We start from the raw sequence: 24,124 nt of genomic DNA, 5'->3' as shown, positions 1-24,124 counted from the left end.
CTTTTTGTAAAATCAAATTTAATATTTTAAAATAATTTTCAGAAATCACAAATTCCCTTACAGTTACTTTACTATGATCTCCATATATTTCAAGTGTAGCATGCTATAAAACTATTGTACAATTTTATAAGAAGTTATTCATTATTAAATATATACCTATTTTTAATAGTAGTATCAAAAGTATTCTAGGCAGATATTATTGGAAGAACCAAGACATGAACTATATAAAGAAAAAAGTTTTTGGATGATTTTGCAATCAGCCCTCTCCCTTATGATATAGTATGCTTTTGATGCTGAATGTTTGCTTAACTGTTAGGAAAATAAAAGCCCTACTTTTTTATTGTTCAGTTCAGTTCAGTTGCTCAGTCACGTCCGACTCTCTGCAACCCCATGGACTGCAGCACGCCAGGCTTCCCTGTCCATGACCAACTCCCAGAGCTTGCTCAAACTCATGTCCATCGAGTTAGCGATGCCATCCAGCCATCTCATCCTCTGTTGTCCCCTTCTCCTCCTGCCTTCAACTTTTTATTGTAAATATAATTATTGTGTGTTTCATCTGAGGTAGCTTCTAGAGATGTCAGCCATGAGTGATGCAGGACTTTTAAGTCAAGGTGATAGAAATAATGCCACAAATCAAAGCCCAATTGAAGACAGTAAGTGAATTATTCTGTGGTGTAGGAAATATGATGGTGCCTTTAATTAAGTGAACCAAATATTTAGCTCCCTCTTGTGGCCACGGGGTATTACTCTGGTTTTTCTCACCATACAAGAGCCCCACTTGGAACTATGGTATACAGAAATGGAAATTGAAAATAAAGTATTGGTTATCATTGGTGCTTTTTTAAAATTGAATTTTATTCATGAAGCAAGTTATTAGTGAATTTCCAATATAATTTAATTTATTAAAAAGGAATATAAATAAAACATGAAGATGGAGAGAGAGGATCGGCGAGCTTGGGGATAGAACCAAGTATTTTTATATACATGATTGAATTTATTCTAAATAGAGTCTATGTATAGACAGAACAAGTGTTATCATGCCGTTTTCTACGTGAAGAAGTGTGCTGCTAACTGCTACTGCTAAGTCGCTTCAGTCGTGTCCGACTGGGCTGAATATTCCCCAAGGCCATGTAGTTTTGCTGGTAACAGGACTCTAATTCAGTTCTGATTCCTGTCACTTCTGAAGATACTTCTGGAGAAGGAGTAGTAGCAGTATTTTTATGGAGCTTTCTTCAAAGTGAATATTACTGTGATAATATTTCCCCCATTATTAAATTTAATTCTAGTTACTTGTACTAGGAGTTCAGTTAATATGCTTGGTTTTTCATATGAATATATATATATATATACAATATTATATAAAAATTATATGCTTACTTTTCCTTCCCAGTATTCATACCTGTATTTTTTCTCCTCTTGCACTAGCCAGAACTTCCAGAATGATTTTTAATAATAGATATGAAAGTTGGCAGCTTCCCTCCTTTTCTCAAAATTAGTGAGCTTGCTTCTAGTCACTTTCAGAAAAGCAGGTATCATTCCTTTTCTCATTTACCAAGCTTTTTCTTTTTAACGAATGAATATTTACAATTTATCCAATTCTCGTTTGGCATCAAATGAGGTATCATATATGGTTTCTCCTTTGAACAAAAGGTGACAAGTTATATTAGAAGATATTTTAATGTTGCTTTATAACAGTTATGTGTATTTTGTCATATATTCTGTTATTAAAGACTTCAAATTGCTGAAGAGATTAAACTGTTCTTGGCATTTGATAGAACTTGCTAGCAAATCTGTCTGAGCCTGCTATGTTTTCAGAGATTGTTCTAGGGCAGTTATATTTTTCTGCCATGATTAGTGACCTGTTCTTTTTTTTTTTTCTTCTTCTATTTCTTTAGCCATTTTTTAACATGTGTTCTTCCTGAAAGTTCACTATGTTGGAGAAATGTCCAAATTTCTTTTAGCAAAAAGTTTTTTTAATAGTATTCAATCTTAAATCTAAAAATCTGCATCTCTGTGATTATTTCCCCTTCCTTATTTATGTTATTTTATATTTGTTTTTGTCTTTCCCCCCTTTGTTTTTCTTCTAAAATGTTTGTCTATTTTAAAAATTATTTCAAACAAATAGCTCTTTTATGTTGCTTCTAATTTCTAAATTCAGTAATCTTGATAGTACTTTTCTTAATTCCTTCTGATAATGTTCCTCAGGCTTTCCCCCCCCACTTTTTATGAATTTATGGCTTAATGATTATCTTATCATTTAAGTTTGAAAATATAGTACGGAATTTTTTTTTTTTATCCTATGACCATGTATCAGCATAATCTTCCCAATTCAAGATTATGCCATCTTATTTATTTCCTTAGGAGAAGATTTGCTATTTTATAATTTAACCTATTAAGTTACCTGTGCCATCTATTGAAATTCATTTCATAGTTTGTTTTTGTGAAAATGTAAATTTAGAGGGTCTTTAAGGTTTAGATATATAAAATGACATGTATATAAATGAAATATATATATTGGCTTTTCAAAATAGTGAAGAAATAGAGCAGCCTTCTGGTTATCTGTACTTCTTCATGGAGTTTATACTGTAGACAATTTTCTGTTTTTTAAAGTTAATTTTATTACAAATCAGGCTTCCCAGGTGGCACTAGTGGTAAAGAAACCGCCTGTCAAGCAGGATCCTTCGGTTCGATCCCTGGGCTGGAAAGATCCCTTGGAGTGGGCATGGCAACCCACTCCGGTATTCTTGCCTGGAGAATTCCATGGACAGAGGAGCTTGGCAGGCTACAGTCCACGGGTTACAAAGAGTCAGACACAACTGAAGCAACTTAGCACACATGTGTGTATATTACAAATCATAGGTTGTGACTCTGTTGTGACAGACCAGCAGATTTCTTCCTTTTGGGTTACCACCTTTAATTAGGACGCTTGCCTACTGGAGGGTATGAATTCTCTCATTTCTCTATTTTTGATATTAAAGAAATAACAAAGCATTGATGTTTGGATTCAGACAGTTTTACTACTTACTACCTATGTGTAAACTTTAATTACTTAAATAACTTGGGTGAATTAATTTCTCTGAGTCTTGGTTTCCTCGTCTTTAAAATAAGGATGATATTGATAATTGACTGGGTTGGATGGTTTATATGAATATCATATATGGGGGAACTATACAGATTATGTTATAAAATCAATACAGTTATTATCTGTAATTATTTCTATGAAGTTACAGAGTAATGAATAATAGAATGATGGCTTAAATTAGAAATAGAATGAAATAGAATAAAAGCAGTGGTTTAAAACACATGTTTTCATAGCTCTCTACTCATCTGTCCTCTGTCCACAGAATTTCCAGTAATGCTTGCATAGTCTGGCAGGGAAGGGAAGAGAAAATATTCATATTGGTAACAGCCTTTAACAAGGATCTATACAGGTTCTCTACAAAATGTATACGTTAAAGAACCTAATTGTCCCCAGAAGCTTTTAGAAAAGAAAGTGGAGTCACTTAGTCATGTCTGACTCTGCGACCTCATGGACTGTAGCCTACCAGGCTCCTCCGTCCATGGGATTTTCCAGCCAAGACTACTGGAGTGGGCTGCCATTTCCTTCTCCAGGGGATCTTCCCAACCCAGGGATCAAACCCAGGTCTCCTGCATTGCAGACAGGCACTTTACCATCTGAGCCAGAAGCTTTTAGAAAGAAAAGAAATTGTCAGCCCTAAACTCAAGAAGGAGACTTGCAGAGAAGGAATTTGAGCTTGAAAGCATTCTGTCTGTCACTGACTCATCCTGTTACCTTAAATGCATTGTTTACCCTTTTTGTGTACTATTTTCCTATGTCTAAACAAAGATGAGTATTATTACAGATGTCAAAATAGTTTGAGGAAGATTTAAAAATAGTTAGTTAAACAACAACAACAAAAGAAAACACACAATTCATTCAGACAGCTGGGATGCTCCTCAAAGCTCCCCCATCAGCAAACCTCTTCATTTTATAACTAAGCAGAACGTGGCTTAGATTTAAAGAGATCAACAGCTAATTGTTAGCAGAGTCTAGATTTGAAGTGCTTTGTCTGCTCCTACATTTCTCTTCTTGACCTGGATATTCCTCTGTGATCTGGCCTGTTGTATTGTAATGGTGATTTAATGGATACTGTTATCCATTAAAACTGAAAACATTTTGGTTTGGGTAAATTAAGCCAAAAGCAGAAATGGGAAGTGTTCTGATACTTAAATACTAATCAAAATACAAACCAGTGGAAAATCTCTTTTTAAAAATGTTATGTTGAATGCATAATCCTGTCTTTTAGTATTATGCAACATTTATTTACCAAATTATATTCTCTTGACTCACACCTCACTTCCAGTAAGCCATTTGATCCTCTAAATTGAATTATTCACTTCCTTGTTTTCTTAAACAGAAAATTCTAATTTATTTGCCTCTTGATGCTTTAGCAGAAACCTCCTCATTCCATGACACCAAGATATTCCATGATACTGTGTCCACTTTACAGATTTTTCTGTATCTTCCCTTCTAGTTGGTGATTAGCAGTTGCTTCTGTTGTTTTAATGCTCTTTTTCTTCACAAGTTTGCTTCAAGGAATCCATTGTGCATGGGGAAAGCCTAACTAAATTGATTCCATATAAATAACTTTGAATCAGTGAGGCTCTGAATGAGGGTTAAGAAATTTAAAAACTGGGTTTAAGAGCAGCTTTTGATCCTCAATTGAACGTGTGAGCTTACTAACAGAAGAGACTTCAGATAAGCAGTCAAAGTTTCACCTAATATAACAAGACAGTAATTAAAACTTATATAAAATCTGTTTCTTAATCTGGGGTCTCACTAGATAAACATAGAAATATCACACCCTCCTAGATGCTAGTTGAAAAAGAAATAAGAATTTGTAATTAGAACAATTAGAACAAAGTAATGAGGCAGACCAAGTCCAACCCACCCCCATCACCTCTCACCTTCCTAAATAACTTAAAGCTTTATAACTTTGAGAGTCTTTTGTGGCTACGCTGTGAATACATATCACTTTTCACTTACTCACTCCTCAAGGCCTAAACAGTACAGATGTATCTTTGGAAATAACGACTGAGCTCGATAGCTCTCACTGCACTGACAGAATATTATGAAAACTTGGCTCAAGATCTTTTATCATGTATTCAGTAAGTCATCTGAACACTCATTTCTCCTAGCAGATATTGATGCAGCCTTCTATTATTTGTTGGATGTATTTTATGCTTTCATTTTATATATATGTTTACATTTTTATACATCATTGATGAGCATATTTTAAGACCATTATTTAATGGTCTATTTAACTCTTTGTTAAATAGTTGTGTCACAGATGCCCTGTAATCATCAGTGAGCAAAAAATATAGCAACTGTGTATTATGTTACAATATGTGTGTGCCGTGTGCTATGCTCAGTCCTGTCTGACTCTTTGTGACCCCTTTTTACTGTAGCCTGCCAGATTCCTCCTGGAATTTTCCAGGAAAGAATACTGGAGTGGTTTGCCATTTCTTCCTCTAGGGGATCTTCCCGACCCAGGTACTGAACCTGCGACTCTGATGTCTCCTCCCTGGCAGGCAGATTCCTTACCACTGTGCCACCTGGGAAGCCCCAGATATTATCACGTGCTGTGCTGTGCTTAGTCGCTCAGTCATGTCTGACTCTTTGCGAACCCCTAGACTATAGCCTGCCAGGCTCCACTCTCCATGGGGATTCTCCAGGCAAGAATACAGGAGTGGGTTGCCATGCCCTCCTCCAGGAGATCTTCCCAACCCCAGGATAGAACCCAGATCTTCCACATTCCAGGCAGATTCTTTACCATCTGAGCCACCAGGGAATTCCAAGAATACTGGAGTGGGTATCCTATCTCTTTTCCAGGGGATCTTCCTCACCCAGAAATGGAACCGGGGTCTCCTGCATTGCAGGCAGATTCTTTACCAGCTGAGCTACCAGGGAAGCCCAGATATTACCATAGACTTATACCAATATTTCAAAGGATGTTCTTCCGTGAGTTGAGGCAACCAGTCACTTCCAAATGATCCATTACTGCATGAAATGTTAGAGATGTGTTTGAATAGTCTCTATCCAAAATCTGTACTTCTCCAGAAGATACAAGCATTGTTAAAGAAAACATTTATAATTAATTTGCACATTATTAATGTGCAAGTAAACCTGTAATTTCCTTCATTTTTTTTCCAGATTAAATTAGAATAATAGTACCTCATAAGTGTTGGAAGTGATGTAGCGCTATTCCTTAATTGTTTTTAATAAAGGTTGTACTTTTTCAAGTTACTATGCCGTTAGTTGTCTATATTTCTTTGCAGATAATACATATGTGTCAAGTTCAGAAAATGATGAAGATGTATTAGTTACTACAGAGCCAATTCCAGTAATTTTTCATCGACTAGCAACAGGTAATGGGAATACACTATTTTCTTAAGTTCCTGGTTAATATTTTGTTGATTGTAGGTAGCTTTGTTTTTTGGTTTCTTTTAACCCATATAATAGATATTTATCTTTGGAATCTATAAGCCTGGTTCTCTATGCAAATTTTCTATTTAACATCACTAGTTTGTCTCTCAACAGTTTTTTAAATGCATAAATTAGTACTTTAAAGTCCTGTTTAAACACATTATTTTGATATTTGCTTGTGAAAATACTTTCATGCATAACAATACTGCTAGACAAACTGAATGTTTAAAAAACATAACACAACATAGATTCCATGAAATATATAGTGAGAGCTGAAGGAATTTGTACTGTGGCCACTTTAGTGTGACCACATTCTATGGGCAATGAAAAATCAGAATAGTTTGTATATAATTCTTTAACATAGGATAATTTCAAAATATTTCTTAATTCTCTTGCAAAAAAGAATCATCTTTGGATGTTTTTATACTGAAACTTATAAATGTTTGGTAAATAGTATGCTGAAAACTAAAATGATCCTTTAATTATATATTTCAGAATTAAGAAAGACAAATGACATTAACTGTTGCTTATCTATAAAATCCAAATTACAGAAGGAAAATGGCGAGGTATGTAAGTTGCATTTTATGTTTTATTATATTTCTTCAAAACAGTATAGATGTATTTGAAATTTACCATGTATTTGTGGTTAATACCATCATTATTTAGATTAAGATTGCATGTAGTGAATGAAGTTCATGCTGCTGGCTTAGGGATTTATGTATGGGAAAGATAGTGTCCTAAAATTAACTACCTTTAAAGTAATAGAACATCTGATTTAAATCTAAATGAAGTGTGTACAAAACCTAACTTATTTTCTGTATTTTCATCTAATAATGTAGTTGACTGAAGAGCACTTATGTAGCATAGTTAGAATAACTGTATGTGTTATACATAATTTTGATGAGATCTTTAAAATTTTATCTGTAAAAGATGGTCTTTCTAGTTAAAGGAGCACAGAGCTTGGGTATAATCTTAGTATTTTTGGCCAGTGTTAAAAGAACAATAGCACATTTAGGAAATTTACTTCAATCTGTAAATAAATACTAGGACATTAAACAAACAAAATGATGGTGGGACCAACAATTCTTTGATTTTAAAACTATACATTGGGACTTCCCTGGTGGTCCATTGGTTAAGACTTTGCCTCCCAATGTTGGGGACATGCCTTGTAGCCATTAACAACAACAACAACAACATAAAAACAGCAGAAGCAATATTGTAACAAATTTAATAAGGATTTTTAAAATGGTCCACATCAAAAAAGAAAAAAAAAAAGGATCAAGTTATCTTATAATAAAACAAAAACTATGCACTGAAAGCCACCCTGCTTTCCTTTTAGTGTTATACCATTCATTCTGCACTTCAGTAGCCAGAGTGAGCACCACTAATTTAGCATTATCATCGCTAAAACCAGAAACTATATTTTATAAAACCTACATTCCCTTTTCTAGGTTTTTTGTTTTGTTTTCTTTAATAATTTGAAATTTGGTCTAGAAATTTAGGGATGATCACAAAACATCAAGTTAATAGATTCCTGTGTCTAAACGCAGCTACCTTTTTCTTAATTATTTTAACAGGGCCCCGGGACAGGAATAGTTACTTTAGATGAATTTTTGTCATTTGTACTTTAGACACATAACAGATACGGTTCAGTTAATTAGAAACGCATACTTCAAGTATATTTAAGTAAACATCCTTTTGAAAATTGAAATTTAAAGCAAATAATTTCTACACACTGAAAGTTATCTTTGTAATGTATTTGTATGTATATGCATAATTTGATTTTTATATTATTAGATTCAAAGTGCCCTTTCTTTTATACCATTATGTGGAGTTGGCAGTGAAAGTGAGAACAGTCTGGGATAAATAATGCTGAGGAATTTTTTAACAAAAAGTTGAATCAGTATGAGCTTGTCAGATGTTTTATCAGAACAACACCAAAGTTGTAATTGATTAACATAGTTTTTTATATACATCAAATATTAAATTATAAAACTCAAGACCAGGGACATAGAGCTTCATGCACCCGCCACAAAACTTATGTTACTATCTTTCATTTTTGGTTTGCATTGCACCAAGAATGCTTTTATTTAAAAATCACATGGTATACACAAGACCTACCTTTTATGTCCATTCGTTACCTTTATTTCCGAAGGAGGAAAAGCTAATTTGACCATTAAAATTGTCTTCTTACTCTATTATTTTAAGGAGTCAAGACAGAATAGCACAGTGGAGGAAGACTCTGAAGGAGACAATGATTCGGAAGAATTTTATTACGGAGGACAGGTGAGCACACGAGGCTCTCCTGACACCCGCTCCAAGGCAGAGACAGCCGCACACGCTCTAGCAGAAATCTGTGCTTGTCATCCGAAAAGCCTATGGTTCCGCAGCGCTCTGCAACTAACAAGGAAATTCATATAATTTATCTGTCGCTCATTCTCTATATAGTTTCAGAAATTAAGGTTGCTTTTGCAGTTCTTTGACTGTAATCATTTATTTACATTGAAGTCATCTGCCTTCATTACAGATATTTTGCAGACAGCATCTTATTACGCTTTTAACTTTTACATCTATCAAGCATGTTGTGCTCGGTCAGTGTTTTGAAATGGTGACACTAATAAAAGCATGGATTGTTTTCAATGGAAGGTGATTAACCTTTATAAAAATTGATGGGCCCTTATTATCGAGCATCTTCATTATTTGTATTTACTGTCTTCCTTTTCCTTCTATACGAATGTAAAGTGTTGATCAGTTGTTATGAAGAAACATCATAAATTATATACATGGAAATGGCACCGCTGCATATGCATACAGTATACGAAATAATTCATTATATTTTTCTAGGATAATGTTGAAATTTTATTTTATTTATTTATTTATTTTTTAATTTTATTTTATTTTTAAACTTTACATAATTGTATTAGTTTTGCCAAACATCAAAATGAATCCGCCACAGGTATACACGTGTTCCCCATCCTGAACCCTCCTCCCTCCTCCCTCCCCATTCCATCCCTCTGGGTCGTCCCAGTGCACCAGCCCCAAGCATCCAGTATCGTGCATCGAACCTGGACTGGCAACTCATTTCATACATGATATTTTACATGTTTCAATGCCATTCTCCCAAATCTGCCCACCCTCTCCCTCTCCCACAGAGTCCATAAGAATGTTGAAATTTTAAACTGAGCATTCGATTTTAGGATATGGCTGTATAAGGTATCTTGTTCTATTTTTGTAAACTTGATCAAATATGCTTTGTAATTTGGATAGAATAATGGAAAGGTAATTTGTTAAAGAGATGCTTTAAAGCCAAAGTTATTATTATGTAAAGAACGCAAATAGATTTATTCATTTGGAATCAAAAACTAGTAATTTGGTCTATCAAGCATATGCAAAGCAGTAGAGGTATGGGTGGACATGAACAAAACCACAATTCTTCTCTCCAGGAATGCCTTCCTAGAAATGGGGTATTTTTCCTAAGATTCTTTAACCAGATTATACTTCAACAGTATTTAAAATAATTCTTCTAGTTTTGATTTTTGTTTACACCACTAATTCTTACAGAGGGGAAGTGAATGCTCTTTTCTCAGTCTAGAAGTTTTTCCAGATTATCTGCCATTTACTTCACTCATCTTAACAGTGGCATTGTCTTTGTATCAAAGTAGTCAGATAATAATTTTTTAAGCATAATGAATTATACCAGATGTATGTGAACCTAAGAACTTTAGTGAATATACTGCTGAATTATCTCTATATATTTTTTATGAAGGCAACAGAGAAAATGCCCATGGCAGAACTACAGGGTAACCTGTCTAAGAGATTATTTGTATTTTGCTTTTTTTGTTTCTCTTCACCCTAAGTCACTCCTAAATGATTCCTTTTCATCAGGTTAACTATGACGGGGAGCTGCACAAACACCCCCAGCTTGAAGCTGACTTGTCGGCAGTGAGAGAGATATATGGGCCACATGCAGTTTCTCTCAGGTAAATAGACACCTTTGGTGATTACAACTTAAAATTATTTGGAAAGTCATTGGAATTTTCTGTTGGAATTATTTAGGTGGAAATTTTCTCAGGCTCAATTATATTTGAAAGTATATGAGAGAGTCTGTTATGTTTCTGCTTAAACAAAATGGCATCATTATGGCTATGATTATTTTTTATTGTACATGTAGTTTAAGATTACATTCATTTCATTAAAGAAATTAGTTATTTTGTAGAGTTAGTTTGATAAAATAGCAGTCTTAAGTGGCATCATTATCAATTCCTATAATAGATTTGGTCAGCTGGGCCCACGCTGTTACTGTAAATCAAAGACATATCTGTGTGAACAATAGAAGTAAATAATGCATAACCGCTGGTATCATCACGTTGTGAGAAGTAAAGTGTTGAAAGTGAAGGTGTTAGTGCTCAGTTGTGTCTGACTCTGCAATCCCATGGACTGTAGCCCACCAGGATCCTCTGCCCATAGAATTCGCCCAGCAAGAATACTGGAGTGGGTAACCATTCCCTTCTCCAGCGGGTCTTTCCAACTCAGGAAATGAACCTGGGTCTCCTGCATTGCAGGCAGATTTTTTACCATCTGAGCCACGAAGGAAGCCCTTGTGATAAATAATCTGGTCCCTAAAAAAGGAAAGGAAAAAAAGACATAACTTTGTGCAGTGTGTATTTGAATGTTGCAGTTACTTAATTATTTGGTGATAAATTTCCAAACCAATTTTTATTACTTTAATCATTCAGAAGACCCAACTATCCCTATTTAGTCTTTCTTTTCTCTCTTTAAGAAAAACCCTTTTTTTTTTGCCATCATGCTTGTATCCTCCCACCAGTCAGATCTTTTTATTTAGATTTTTGTTTTCCTAAAGGGTGGTCTCCAAGTCTCCAGGCCCTTCTTACAGCCTGACCTCAGTTCCAGCCTCATCCACCCAAACCAGAATTGTTCCCGTTCTCCAAATACGCTGTTTCCCCTTGACTTTGGCCATTTGCCCAATCAGTGCTTCCCTCTCAAACCCTGTTGCTATCTTTATTCAAGCCCCAGTCCAAAGGTCAGCTTCTCTTTGAGCCTTCCTTGAAGCTCCAGTGCAGATTGGTTATTCTGCCCTATCACATTTGTCTCTTACCTCATTTATTATTCTCTTCATGTCTTGTCATTATTGGTTTACTTCTCCCCCTCTAGACTCTTAATTCTGTGCACTTTTTTGTTGTTTGTATACTTTGTTTTGGTTTGGTTTTCCATCCTGGTTTATAGTACAGGGCATGTATGAAATACAAACTGAAGGCTTCTTGATTGTTTTCAGTGGAACACCCATTAAAAATGTTCATATTCTCTGGTTATATTCTTTTCAGTGGACATATCCAGATTTTGTGAAAGCAAACAAATACTTTTAGTGGTTGGAAAGTATAACACAGCTGTAAGTTATTATTGCTAATTCTCATTTTATCGGCAGAAACAGAAACTCATAACCACCTGCAGTCTAAATAAGCTGGGGTTGTATACCCCAGATGGGGCTTCCCAGGTGGCGCTAGTGGTACAGAATCCGTCTGCCAGTGCAGGAGATGTTAAATGATTTGGGTTTGATCCCTGGGTTGGGAAGATCCCCTGGAGGAGGGCATGGCAACCCACTTCAGTATACTTGCCTGGAGAACGCTATGGACAGAGGAGCCTGGCAGGCTATGGTCCATAGGGTTGCACAGAATCAGACACATGCTGTATATGTGACAGCGTGGCACATATACCCAGACCCCCTCTCCTACTCGTGGAGGAATATTAGACTGCAGTTGAGTGAGTGAGATAGGGATTATACTTGCAAAAAGCAAATCTTGGAATCTTCAAAGTTTTAGCAAATTAGCTGTGATTATTTCATAGTTGATCTATGCCTCAGCTAGAGGATAAGGAAGATGGAAATTCAGTAAGTATTATAGAGTGAATAAATTAAGAAAGCAATCAGTTCAGTTCAGTTCAGTCGCTAAAGGACAGAAATGGTATGGACCTAACAGAACCAGAAGATATTAAGAAGAGGTGGCAAGAATACACAGAAGAACTATACAAAAAAAGATCTTTACGACCTAGATAATCACGATGGTGTGATCACTCACCTAGAGCCAGACATCCTGGAATGTGAAGTCAAGTGGGCCTTAGGAAGTATCACTATGAACAAAGCTAGTGGAGGTGATGGAATTCCAGTTGAGCTATTTCAAATCCTAAAAGATGATGCTGTGAAAGTGCTGCACTTAATATTCCAGCAAATTTGGAAAATTCAGCAGTGGCCACAGGACTGGAAAAGGTCAGTGTTCATTCCGATGCCAAAGAATGCTCAGACTACTTCACAATTGCACTCATCTCACATGCTAGTAAAGTAATGCTTAAAATTCTCCAAGCCAGGCTTCAGCAATACGTGAACTGTGAACTTCCTGGTGTTCAAGCTGGTTTTAGAAAAGGCAGAGGAACCAGAGAGCAAGTTGGTAACATTCGCTGGATCATCAAAAAAGCATGAGAGTTCCAGAAAAACATCTATTTCTGCTTTATTGACTATGCCAAAGTCTTTGACTATGAAGAAAGCAATAGAGATTATCCATAAATTGTTCAGGGATTCCCTAGTGGTTAAGACTCCACGCTTTCACTGCTGAGGGCCTGCGTTCGAACCCTGGTCAGGGAACTAAGATCCCACAAGCTGCCTAAAAAAATAAATAGTCTGAAACAATGACTGATTTTTTCTTTTCTCTTTAGTTGAACTTTGCTTGAAATCTTAAAACTTTAATCATAGAAAGTTAAGCCTCTCTCCCATATACAAAGAAGTCTGTATATGGTTAGCCACAGGTTCTTTACCACTAGCACCACCTGGGAAGTTGATCACTCAACACAGCATAGAATTTAGTTACTTTTCATCTAAAGTATGTATCTTTGTTTAGAGAATCACTTTACCACACATTTTGATTGCTTTTAAAATTAGTTTGTTTTTTTTTAAAACACATATTTCCTGCTATTTTTGGTAAAGAATCTGCCTGCAGTGTAGGAGATGCAGGTTTGATCCCTGGGTTGGGAAGATCCCCTGGAGGAGGAAAGGGCAACCCACTCCAGTATTCTTGTCTGGGAAATCCCATGGATGGATAGAAGAGTCTGGCTGGCTACAGTTCATGGGGTCACAAAGAGTTGGACTTAGCAACTGAGTATCACACACACACCATGCTATCTAGGCCTCAATCATACCATTATTTATGTGTGAATATTTTTTAGTTTCTTCAGCAAGCATTTACTAAGTACTTATTTCTATTAGTACTTTCCATTATTAATAAAATAGTGATAATTTATGGACTGTTTAAATTAGATTACTATACGGAATTTCATTCAAGTGAAGTGTGTAAAGTCATAAGTGGTTTTGATTGTTTTCCTCTTGCCTCTTTCACTTATAAGTTTGATCCAATTTAAATCTTAATGAATGCAAGTCATGTTCTTGTCTGCTCTAGATTTTCTCCAACTACAGAGGATGTTTCCAGAATAAATAAGCTCCCAGAGGCCCCATGATATAAGTGAATCACAGCAGGACTAGTTTGATTTACTTAAAATAAATAAGAATGAATTTACTGTCTGGTCTGAAATACTGTGGCTTGGACACATGGGAGAAGGAGTAGTTAGGCCTAAGGTCTTGGAGTCATCTTCTTTGCAAAGTTCTGAGTCTATTGAAAACAGACTGTTCTAATTAGCTGTTCTTTTACTTAATTGAGGTTTATAAGAATTTAATGGAGTTTGAAGAGCAAAAGTACCTCAATATGCATAATAGGCTATTTGGTATCATTTTTTTTTATGTGACATCTAATGAGAAAGGCAGCTAACCACATCTAAGTTCTCTGTAGGAGATGAAAATAACAGAGATTACCTCAATTGAGGCAAAACCCTCTTAAAGTAGGTGAAGGAGGCTTTAGCAAAAATGACTGATGATAAATTTATTACTTAAGTAGGTAATTTTAGTTCTACTTGACTAAATCATTCTAAAACAGCATTCTGGTTGGGTTGAACCATACTTGTAAACATTGATGACAATTTTAATTCATAGGCTGTTGTAAAGGAAATGAGTTAGGTCTCTGGAGGAACACGATCAACCCTCTAATCAGTGTGAATGTGTTTCATCATGAATCAATAAAAGATTGAGGTTCTTTTATGTTTTCATTATAAATTTACTCCTATAATCAGTATTCATAAAAAAATTGATCATCTATTGAGATAATCATATGGTTTTTATTTTTCAATTTGTTAATGTGGTGTATTACATTGATTGATTTGCGGATATTGAAGAATCCTTGCATCCCTGGGATAAAGCCCACTTGGTCATGGTGTATGATCTTTTTAATGTGTTGTTGGATTCTGATTGCTAGAATTTTGTTAAGGATTTTTGCATCTATGTTCATCAGTGATATTGGCCTGTAGTTTTCTTTTTTTGTGGGATCTTTGTCAGGTTTTGGTATTAGGGTGATGGTGGCCTCATAGAATGAGTTGGGAAGTTTACCATCCTCTGCAATTTTCTGGAAGAGTTTGAGCAGGATAGGTGTTAGCTCTTCTCTAAATTTTTGGTAGAATTCAGCTGTGAAGCCGTCTGGACCTGGGCTTTTGTTTGCTGGAAGATTTTTGATTACAGTTTCAATTTCCGTGCTTGTGATGGGTCTGTTAAGATTTTCTATTAAAGTTGCAGGATATAAAATCAACACACAGAAATCCCTTGCATTCCTATACACTAATAATGAGAAAACAGAAAGAGAAATTAAGGAAACAATTCCATTCACCATTGCAACGGAAAGAATAAAATACTTAGGAATATATCTACCTAAAGAATCTAAAGACCTATATATAGAAAACTATAAAACACTGGTGAAAGAAATCAAAGAGGACACTAACAGATGGAGAAATATACCATGTTCATGGATTGGAAGAATCAGTGTAGTGAAAATGAGTATATTACCCAAAGCAATCTATAGATTCAGTGCAATCCCTATCAAGCTACCAACAGCATTCTTCACAGAGCTAGAACAAATAATTTCACAATTTGTATGGAAAAACAAAAAACCTCGAATAGCCAAAGCGATCTTGAGAAAGAAGAATGGAACTGGAGGAATCAACCTACCTGACTTCAGGCTCTACTACAAAGCCACAGTTATCAAGACAGTATGGTACTGGCACAAAGACAGAAATATAGATCAATGGAACAAAATAGAAAGCCCAGAGATAAATCCACGCACATATGGACACCTTATCTTTGACAAAGGAGGCAAGAATATACAATGGATTAAAGACAATCTCTTTAACAAGTGGTGCTGGGAACTCTGGTCAACCACTTGTAAAAGAATGAAACTAGAACACTTTCTAACACCATACACAAAAATAAACTCAAAATGGATTAAAGATCTCAACGTAAGACCAGAAACTATAAAACTCCTAGAGGAGAACATAGGCAAAACACTCTCTGACATACATCACAGCAGGATCCTCCATGACCCACCTCCCAGAATATTGGAAATAAAAGCAAAAATAAACAAATGGGACCTAATTAACCTTAAAAGCTTCTGCACATCAAAGGAAACTATTAGCAAGGTGAAAAGACAGCCTTCAGAATGGGAGAAGATAATAGCAAATGAAGCAACTGACAAACAACTAATCTCGAGAATATACAAGCAACTCCTACAGCTCAACTCCAGAAAAATAAATGACCCAATCAAAAAATGGGCCAAAGAACTAAATAGACATTTCTCCAAAGAAGACATACAGATGGCTAACAAACACATGAAAAGATGCTCAACATCACTCATTATCAGAGAAATGCAAATCAAAACCACTATGAGATACCATTTCACACCAGTCAGAATGGCTGTGATCCAAAAGTCTACAAGTAATAAATGCTGGAGAGGGTGTGGAGAAAAGGGAACCCTCTTACACTGTTGGTGGGAATGCAAACTAGTACAGCCACTATGGAGAACAGTGTGGAGATTCCTTAAAAAACTGGAAATAGACATGCCTTATGATCCAGCAATCCCACTGCTGGGCATACACACTGAGAAAACCAGAAGGGAAAGAGACACGAGTACCCCAATGTTCATCGCAGCACTGTTTATAATAGCCAGGACATGGAAGCAACCTAGATGTCCATCAGCAGATGAATGGATAAGAAAGCTGTGGTACATATACACAATGGAGTATTATTCAGCCATTAAAAAGAATACATTTGAATCAGTTCTAATGAGGTGGATGAAACTGGAGCCTATTATACAGAGTGAAGTAAGCCAGAAAGAAAAACACCAATACAGTATACTAACGCATATATATGGAATTTAGAAAGATGGTAACAATAACCCTGTGTACGAGACAGCAAAAGAGACACCGATGTATAGAACAGTCTTATGGACTCTGTGGGAGAGGGAGAGGGTGGGCAGATTTGGGAGAATGGCATTGAAACATGTAAAATATCATGTATGAAATGAGTTGCCAGTCCAGGTTCGATGCACGATACTGGATGCTTGGGGCTGGTGCACTGGGACGACCCAGAGGGATGGAATGGGGAGGGAGGAGGGAGGAGGGTTCAGGATGGGGAACACATGTATACCTGTGGCGGATTCATTTTGATATTTGGCAAATCTAATACAGTTATGTTAAGTTTAAAAATAAAATAAAATTTAAAAAAAAAAAAAATTGATCAGTGTCATTGAAAACAATTTGAGATTAATATTTTTAGAAAGTACGGACTTACAAGTCACAAAATTCTCATTTGCTCAGGAATGAAATGATGCTGATAATTTGCTTATGATTTTGAAAGTTTTACCCCAAATAAAATATCCTGTGCTTCATAGCCATCCATCATCCATTTAAAAAATTGAAGGTATCTGAGTAATATTCTAACCTTTTGATTGTGACTAATGCTTAAAGGAGGTTGGAAGATTACAAGATCGTGACTATTCTGCATTTTAATCATTTTTATGTGGTTGGATGATTGTGTGTTTGAAATGAATGAATAATTTTGGAATTGCTGTTTTGGAGGACAGGGCATGCAGATGTTTTTAAGGTTTGAGGAAGCTATACTACTAAATGCAGGCCCACCACCCAAACATATATCTCCTGGAAGAGAGAAAGAAAATGAAAGGAAAAGCCACATAAATCAGAGTGGTCCACTGTAAATGTCTCTGGATTTGCATAAGTAGTGGGTTAGTAAAATAGCTTAACAAATCTGGCTCTCCTCTTCTGGAAGATGGCAGGATTGCATTTCCCTAGCTATTATAACATCAGCAGTGGACATGCAACCTCGTGTTGGCCAGTGAAATATGAGCCCAAGTACTAGTGTGCGAGTTCCCATATCTTCAGGACTCCACCACTCTCTGAGCCCCTTGGCGACTAGTGAATAGTGTTCTCTCTCTTCTTCTGATTCCACAGTAAGCAGGTAGTGTGAGTGAGATATAAATCCTTTCTGTATGTTAAGCCAGTGAGTGCTTGAGGATGTTGGTTGCTACATCCAACTTACCCTACACTGAAGCATGTTATTCGTCAACAGATCTTGGGTTGGATGTTTGTAATGTCCTCGCAGCACATTGATTCTTCTGCTTCTGTGAAAACAGTCTGACTCTGAACACCAGGGGAAAGTGATGGCAGGAGGCACACAGCAGAAAGAAACAAAAGGGAGACTCTTTAAAAAGCACTGGCATAAAATCTAGGTACAAGCTTCAGACTGTCAGATCCCCGACAGTCACCTCTGCTTCCAGCATCTGTGCTTTCCTCAAGCAAAACCAAGGAGTTTTAAATGGGGGGCAGAGTTTTAGCAACTGTTTACACTGTACTTCTTCTACACTCTTAGTTTAGATGGGTTTCCTTTCTTACCCGGATTTAATTTTTAAATTCGTCTCAGTCCTATCGTCCTTTAGAGAAATATATAGCTACTGTGAATACATTCTTGCAAAAATGCCAAGATTTCTTCCTGACTACTGAGTTTGAATAATCTTGGCCCATTCACAAGCATCTCTCCCACACTGAGCATGAAACACACACTGAGTAGGCATGCGGAGACAGACACGCAAGCTGTTGAGTTTCAGATGTCAGAAGGAGGTGTATATTTCTTCGCAGAATATATTTCTTCTCAAAATATAACTGTCCAATTATTGAAAGCAGTAACTAAATAGCAATAGAAGTTTATTTCTCAAAAACTTGTGGTCGAGTTTCATGTATGTGTATTATACATGTGATTTGCTTGACAGTGGATAAGAGAAAGCTATATTTTTTATAACCAGAAGAGTCCCTGCTAATTTTGATCAGATAGTGTTATAAAACATCATAACAGTATAATAAACAAGCTGTAGTTTTATAGAGAAAGGAGGACCAACATAGACGGTCAAGTATTTAATATATTGTAAGTGCGTATGTGGTGTCATTAATGAGGATGTTATCTTAATAAGCTCCGTTAAAAAATGGGAGAATGAATTGCTAAGTGTTCTAACGCATACATAGTGCCCTAAAAAATGCCTGTTTATAGAAAGCAAATATTTCATACATATGTTCTTTATACATATGAACTAGATCACATGTAAATATTCAAAATCAATGGCTGGATTTCAAGATCTGTCTATTCTAAGACTTCACTCAGATGTCTGGAAAGAAATTTGTGGAGCAGTTCTCAAGACCTCAGTCCCTAAGTGAAACAACTGCATCAGATAATTTGTGTCGCTTCCCTTCTCTTAAAAAAGTATTCAAGTTCAGTTTGATGTGATCTTTTCACAATGAATAAATGCAGGCAGGGCACGGAATTATTTTGGATTATTATAAACCCAACACAGCATTCAGTATTCAATCAGATATCAGGCTTCACACTTCAGGTTGCATTCATATTTCAAGCATTTGCCCTGATTCTGCATTTGCTATTCATGAGATTGGGGCTATTGAAAGATACTCAGATACAGAAGCAATCCTGAGACTGGGTCATTGCATCTGGGCAGACTGTAATCACACTTTGTAATCTTGCAGTGGGAAACGTGAAATGAATGGCATTATATAAAAAGGGCATCACAACAGAAATTGGTTTGCATACACACAGTGTTGTTGTGAGTTCTTTGAAGTGTGGCATAAAAACAAACAGTATAACTATTTACAGATCTACAGCTGCAGAATCCAGTTAATTGCAAACCGTTAATGCCTCTGCTTCCTTAAAATTCTATACTCCTGCTCTGCTGTGGTGAAAGACAGCACTTGTAACCCTTTTGTTCCTGTGTTGTTGTTGTTGTTGTTGTTGTTGTTGTTTTTGAAAGAAATTGATAGTATTAGAAATTAAAGATACTTTTAACTAAAAAAAGGGAAAGAAAGTGAAAGTGAGTCGCTTAGTTGTGTCCGACTCTTTGTGACCCCATGGACTCTAGCCTGCCAGGTTCCTCTGTCCATAGGAATCTCCAGTCAAGAATACTGGAGTGGGTTGCCATGCCCTTCTCCAGGGGATCTTCCCAACACAGGGATCAAACCCAGGTCTCCCACATTGTAGGTAGATTCTTTACCATTTGATCTACCGAGGAAGCTCTTTAAAAAGTGTTGAAAAAATTATATAAAGAATAAAATTCATATATTAAAGGTTTTATAAAGAACATATGTCACATTCTAATCATAACTCTATGATTTGTTCTGTTGAAGTGGTCTAGAAATCTATGTATGAAGAAAACAGCTGGGGTAAGGTTTGTACTGACTTTTGTTATCTCTGCTGCACTTTTCCCTGCTTTTAAATATACCAAAGTCTTGCCATAATAAGTAAATCCAGAGTTATTCTCCCCTCTGAAATTGGCAAAGATGGGAGAAAAAAATGCCTGGTGATGATGAGAATGTGGGAAATGGCCACTGTGAGAACCTGGCTGGTGTGATTATAAGTTGTTTTAACTTTTTAAAAATAGTAACTAAACAGTATGTATTAGGATTACCAAATATAGTTATGCTATTTATTTCAATTATTAATTCCAGAATTTATCTCTGAGAAGACAGCTGCATGTAGACTTCTATCCAGAGAGCCATTTATCAATATTAATAGTGTAAAAAAATTGAGCGCACCCTAATGTTGTATTATATAATTTTATTCATACAAATTTATAGATTTAAATTTATGGTTTTAAAGAATATTCCACAAGGTAAAAAAAAGTACTCATTATAGAATAAGTGGAAGAGCAGGACAAAAATTTTTACATACCTATTTCCTTAATAATGTGTATTATAATGATATATTAATATATGAAAGAGACTGGAATGAATATAAAGGAAAACTATTGTGTCTGAGTGGTACTAAATTTTATTACAAGTTATTTATTGTCTGTTTTTCTCACATTTTATATGAGTCTATATTGCCATTGTAATCAGAAAAAGATTTTTTTAGAAAATACTTTAGTTTTTTTTTACAAAATAAATGTTACCCACAGCCTATATGTAATATACAAGTCCTCTTCCTACTTTTTTGGTGTTTCGATTTCTATTTTATTTAAAAAAAATTATTTCGCTCTCCATAATGTTTTGGTATTCTACTTGCTCAGTGAACAGTATATATTTGGAACATTTCCCTCATGATACTAAATATTTTTATATCAACATTTTTAGTAATGGATAATTTAAAAAAATTATACCATCATGCCACAGTTTAAGTATTTCCTTATTATTAAATATTCATTTTTTCCTAATTTCTACTTTGTACATATTTGTTATAATTTTATGGGAATGGTTGTAGTCAAGGTCTCTTTCCCTCACCAAAATGTCATTTGAACATCATTAGTGGTCTCTCCGGACAAGGCAATGGCACCCCACTCCTGTACTCTTGCCTGGAAAATCCCATGGACGGAGGAGCCTGGCAGGCTGCAGTCCATGGGGCTGCGAAGAGTCGGACACGACTGAGCGACTTCACTTTCACTTTTCACTTTCATGCATTGGAGAAGGAAATGGCAACCCACTCCAGTGTTCTTGCCTGGAGAATCCCAGGGACGGGGGAGCCTGGTGGGCTGCCATCTATGGGGTCGCACAGAGTCGGACATGACTGAAGTGACTTAGCAGTAGCAGTGGTCTATCCTCATCATTGTATTTAATGGTTCCCTTTTGACGTGTCTGATTTTAGATATTTGACTTCTTGTATTTATGAATAGTATGCTGACGTCCAGGGTCAGTAAATTATGACCAGTGGGCCGTGGGATCTGTTTTGAACAGTTCATGGTGTTTGCTTTTCTTAGAGGGTTGTAAAAAAAAATGGCCCCAAAATAAAGAGAAATATGTGAAAGAGACTATGTGGCCTGTAAAAACTAAAAGGTTTACTATTTTGACCTTTACAGGAAAAGTTTTCTGAACCCTGAACTAGACTCATAAAAGCAATGGTTCTTGTTCTTGATCCTTATTCTTGTCTTAGTTTCTGTATAATTTCATAACTAAATTGGCATATGTTTATATCTAAATTTGCATGTCTAAATTTGCACAAGATTATAAAAATTTTTATCCTTTGTGATTAAGACAGATGTTTTGAAGCATGCAATTAAAGAATTAATTCCTATGTGAATAATTTTATCTGTTTTCTATAACACCGATGTTTTGAAGCGTGCAATTAAAAAGTTAATTCCTATGTGAATAATTTTATCCATTTTCTTCTTTATGTAACCTTTAGAAATGACCATGAAAAAATAGAAAGTGTAAACTCATAAATAATGAAAATGTGCTCAGTGTTTTGATATATTTTTAAGGAGAGAATGGAGAAAACATAGAGGCTGAGCTGTTAGTTTCTAACATGCTGCAGTTTTTGATCATTGATACAAAAAAGTAAAAGGACCCTCTACATTCCTTTATTCTTCAAATTACATAAAGCTATTTAATCATTATAAAAGTGCATTCTCTGAACCCTATAAAAGTGCCATAGTTTTGTACCACATCAGCATTATTTGAATATTATTGTACATGGAACTGCTCATTGAACACTTACCGTGTGCCAGATACTGCACTTGACAGTTTGAGATTGAATGTCCATTCTATGCCTGAATTTCCACCAACTTTTCTGCCCTCTGGCAACTTGTTCCACTTTCCCGAACCTCAGTTTCCTCATTTGCAAATGAGGATAATTATATTATCGCTGTCAGAAGTTTATGACGAGGACTTAGTGAGATCATCCATCATTGTTTGACCTGGTTTCCAACACAAAGTGATAGTTTATTGAATAAAGAGCTAAGCACCTGCATAAATATTTAAATCAGAACAGATCAGATCAGTCGCTCAGTCGTGTCCGACTCTTTGCGACCCCATGAATCGCAGCACGCCAGGCCTCCCTGTCCATCACCAACTCCCGGAATTCACTGAGACTCATGTCCATCGAGTCAGTGATGCCATCCAGCCATCTCATCCTCTGTCGTTCCCTTCTCCTCCTGCCCCCAATCCCTCCCAGCATCAGAGTCTTTTCCAATGAGTCAACTCTTCGCATGAGGTGGCCAAAGTACTGGAGTTTCAGCTTTAGCATCATTCCTTCCAAAGAAATCCCAGGGCTGATCTCCTTCAGAATGGACTGGTTGGATCTCCTTGCAGTCCAAGGGACTCTCAAGAGTCTTCTCCAACACCACAGTTCAAAAGCATCAATTCTTCGTCGCTCAGCCTTTATTCAAATCCTGGTTCTGCTACAAAGCAATGATGGGTCAGTTACTTTATTACTCTGAGCCTCAGTTAATGGGCGTGTGAACTGGAAATGGTAATAGTACCCTGGTGTCTCAGTTGTAAAGAACTCACCTGCCAATGCAGGAGACACGATTTTGATCCCTGGGTTGGGAAGACCCTCTGGAGGAGAAGATGGCAACCCACTTCAGTATTCTTGCCTGGAAAATCCCATGGACAGAGAAGCCTAGTGGGCTACAGTCCATGGGGTCGCAAAAGAGTTGGACACGATTTAGTGACTAAACAACAAGTAGTACCTGTTGTGCGTCATGATCACATGTATGCAAAATGCTTAGAATGCTTTCTGGCAGGTAAGTGCTCAATAAATATTGGCCATTAGTTTTTACAATTTCTGTTATCATCATGGTTTTTTCCTTCATTGTAATTAGCATTGGTAACTTCAGAATTTTATAAAAATATAAAAAATAGAAATGTGTGTGTGTGGAGAGTACAAAAACTACTGTTTTATGCCCTTTAGTTAGTTAAAAAATATGGCTGTTTGTGTGGAATATACTGTTGTTTCTTCTTTTAATTTGGATACATCAGACATGTAAAACTGCCTATTGAAACATCAGTGACATTTAAGTGGCAGAACACCTGGATAAGTTTCAGAACTACTGATGTTCTAATGTGGCAGGAAAATTTATGGCATATTATTGTGGCAATCAGTGATCCCTCCTCCCCTTCCTCGTGTCAGAGACTCCTTTCTTGTACTTAGAGGCAGCTCTGAATCTTGAACACCAAGTGATCACATGAGAAGATCATTCAATTTGTTAAATAGAACCGGGGGTATTTGAAACTATGAACCAAATAACTCTTGAGTCCATGTACATATTTGCCTGTCCATAAGATGCAAAGGTATATATATGGTATACAGAGGTCACATGAGACCACAATCCAACTAAATTGAGTTAGTTAATTTATGTCCACAGTCATCTCTGAACTATCTGTGGGCATCAGGGATGAGAATTCATGACTAAATTT

General features: G+C 36.1%; 1 protein-coding gene across 2 annotated transcripts in view; it reads left to right on the top strand.

The window, feature by feature from the left end:
- Positions 1-24,124, top strand: part of PARP8 (poly(ADP-ribose) polymerase family member 8) — a 201,204-nt gene that overhangs the window by 101,671 nt on the left and 75,409 nt on the right. For both annotated transcript variants that reach the window (XM_055554414.1, XM_055554413.1), the window contains exons 5-8: positions 6,340-6,429; positions 6,983-7,053; positions 8,696-8,773; positions 10,373-10,467. In XM_055554414.1, the coding sequence (XP_055410389.1) occupies positions 6,340-6,429; positions 6,983-7,053; positions 8,696-8,773; positions 10,373-10,467 (334 nt within the window). The remainder of the gene's footprint in view (positions 1-6,339; positions 6,430-6,982; positions 7,054-8,695; positions 8,774-10,372; positions 10,468-24,124) is intronic.

The sequence above is a fragment of the Bubalus kerabau genome, chromosome 18 (assembly GCF_029407905.1).
Source record: "Bubalus kerabau isolate K-KA32 ecotype Philippines breed swamp buffalo chromosome 18, PCC_UOA_SB_1v2, whole genome shotgun sequence".
NCBI lineage: Eukaryota > Metazoa > Chordata > Mammalia > Artiodactyla > Bovidae > Bubalus > Bubalus kerabau.
This window is presented reverse-complemented; position numbering and strand designations above follow the sequence as displayed.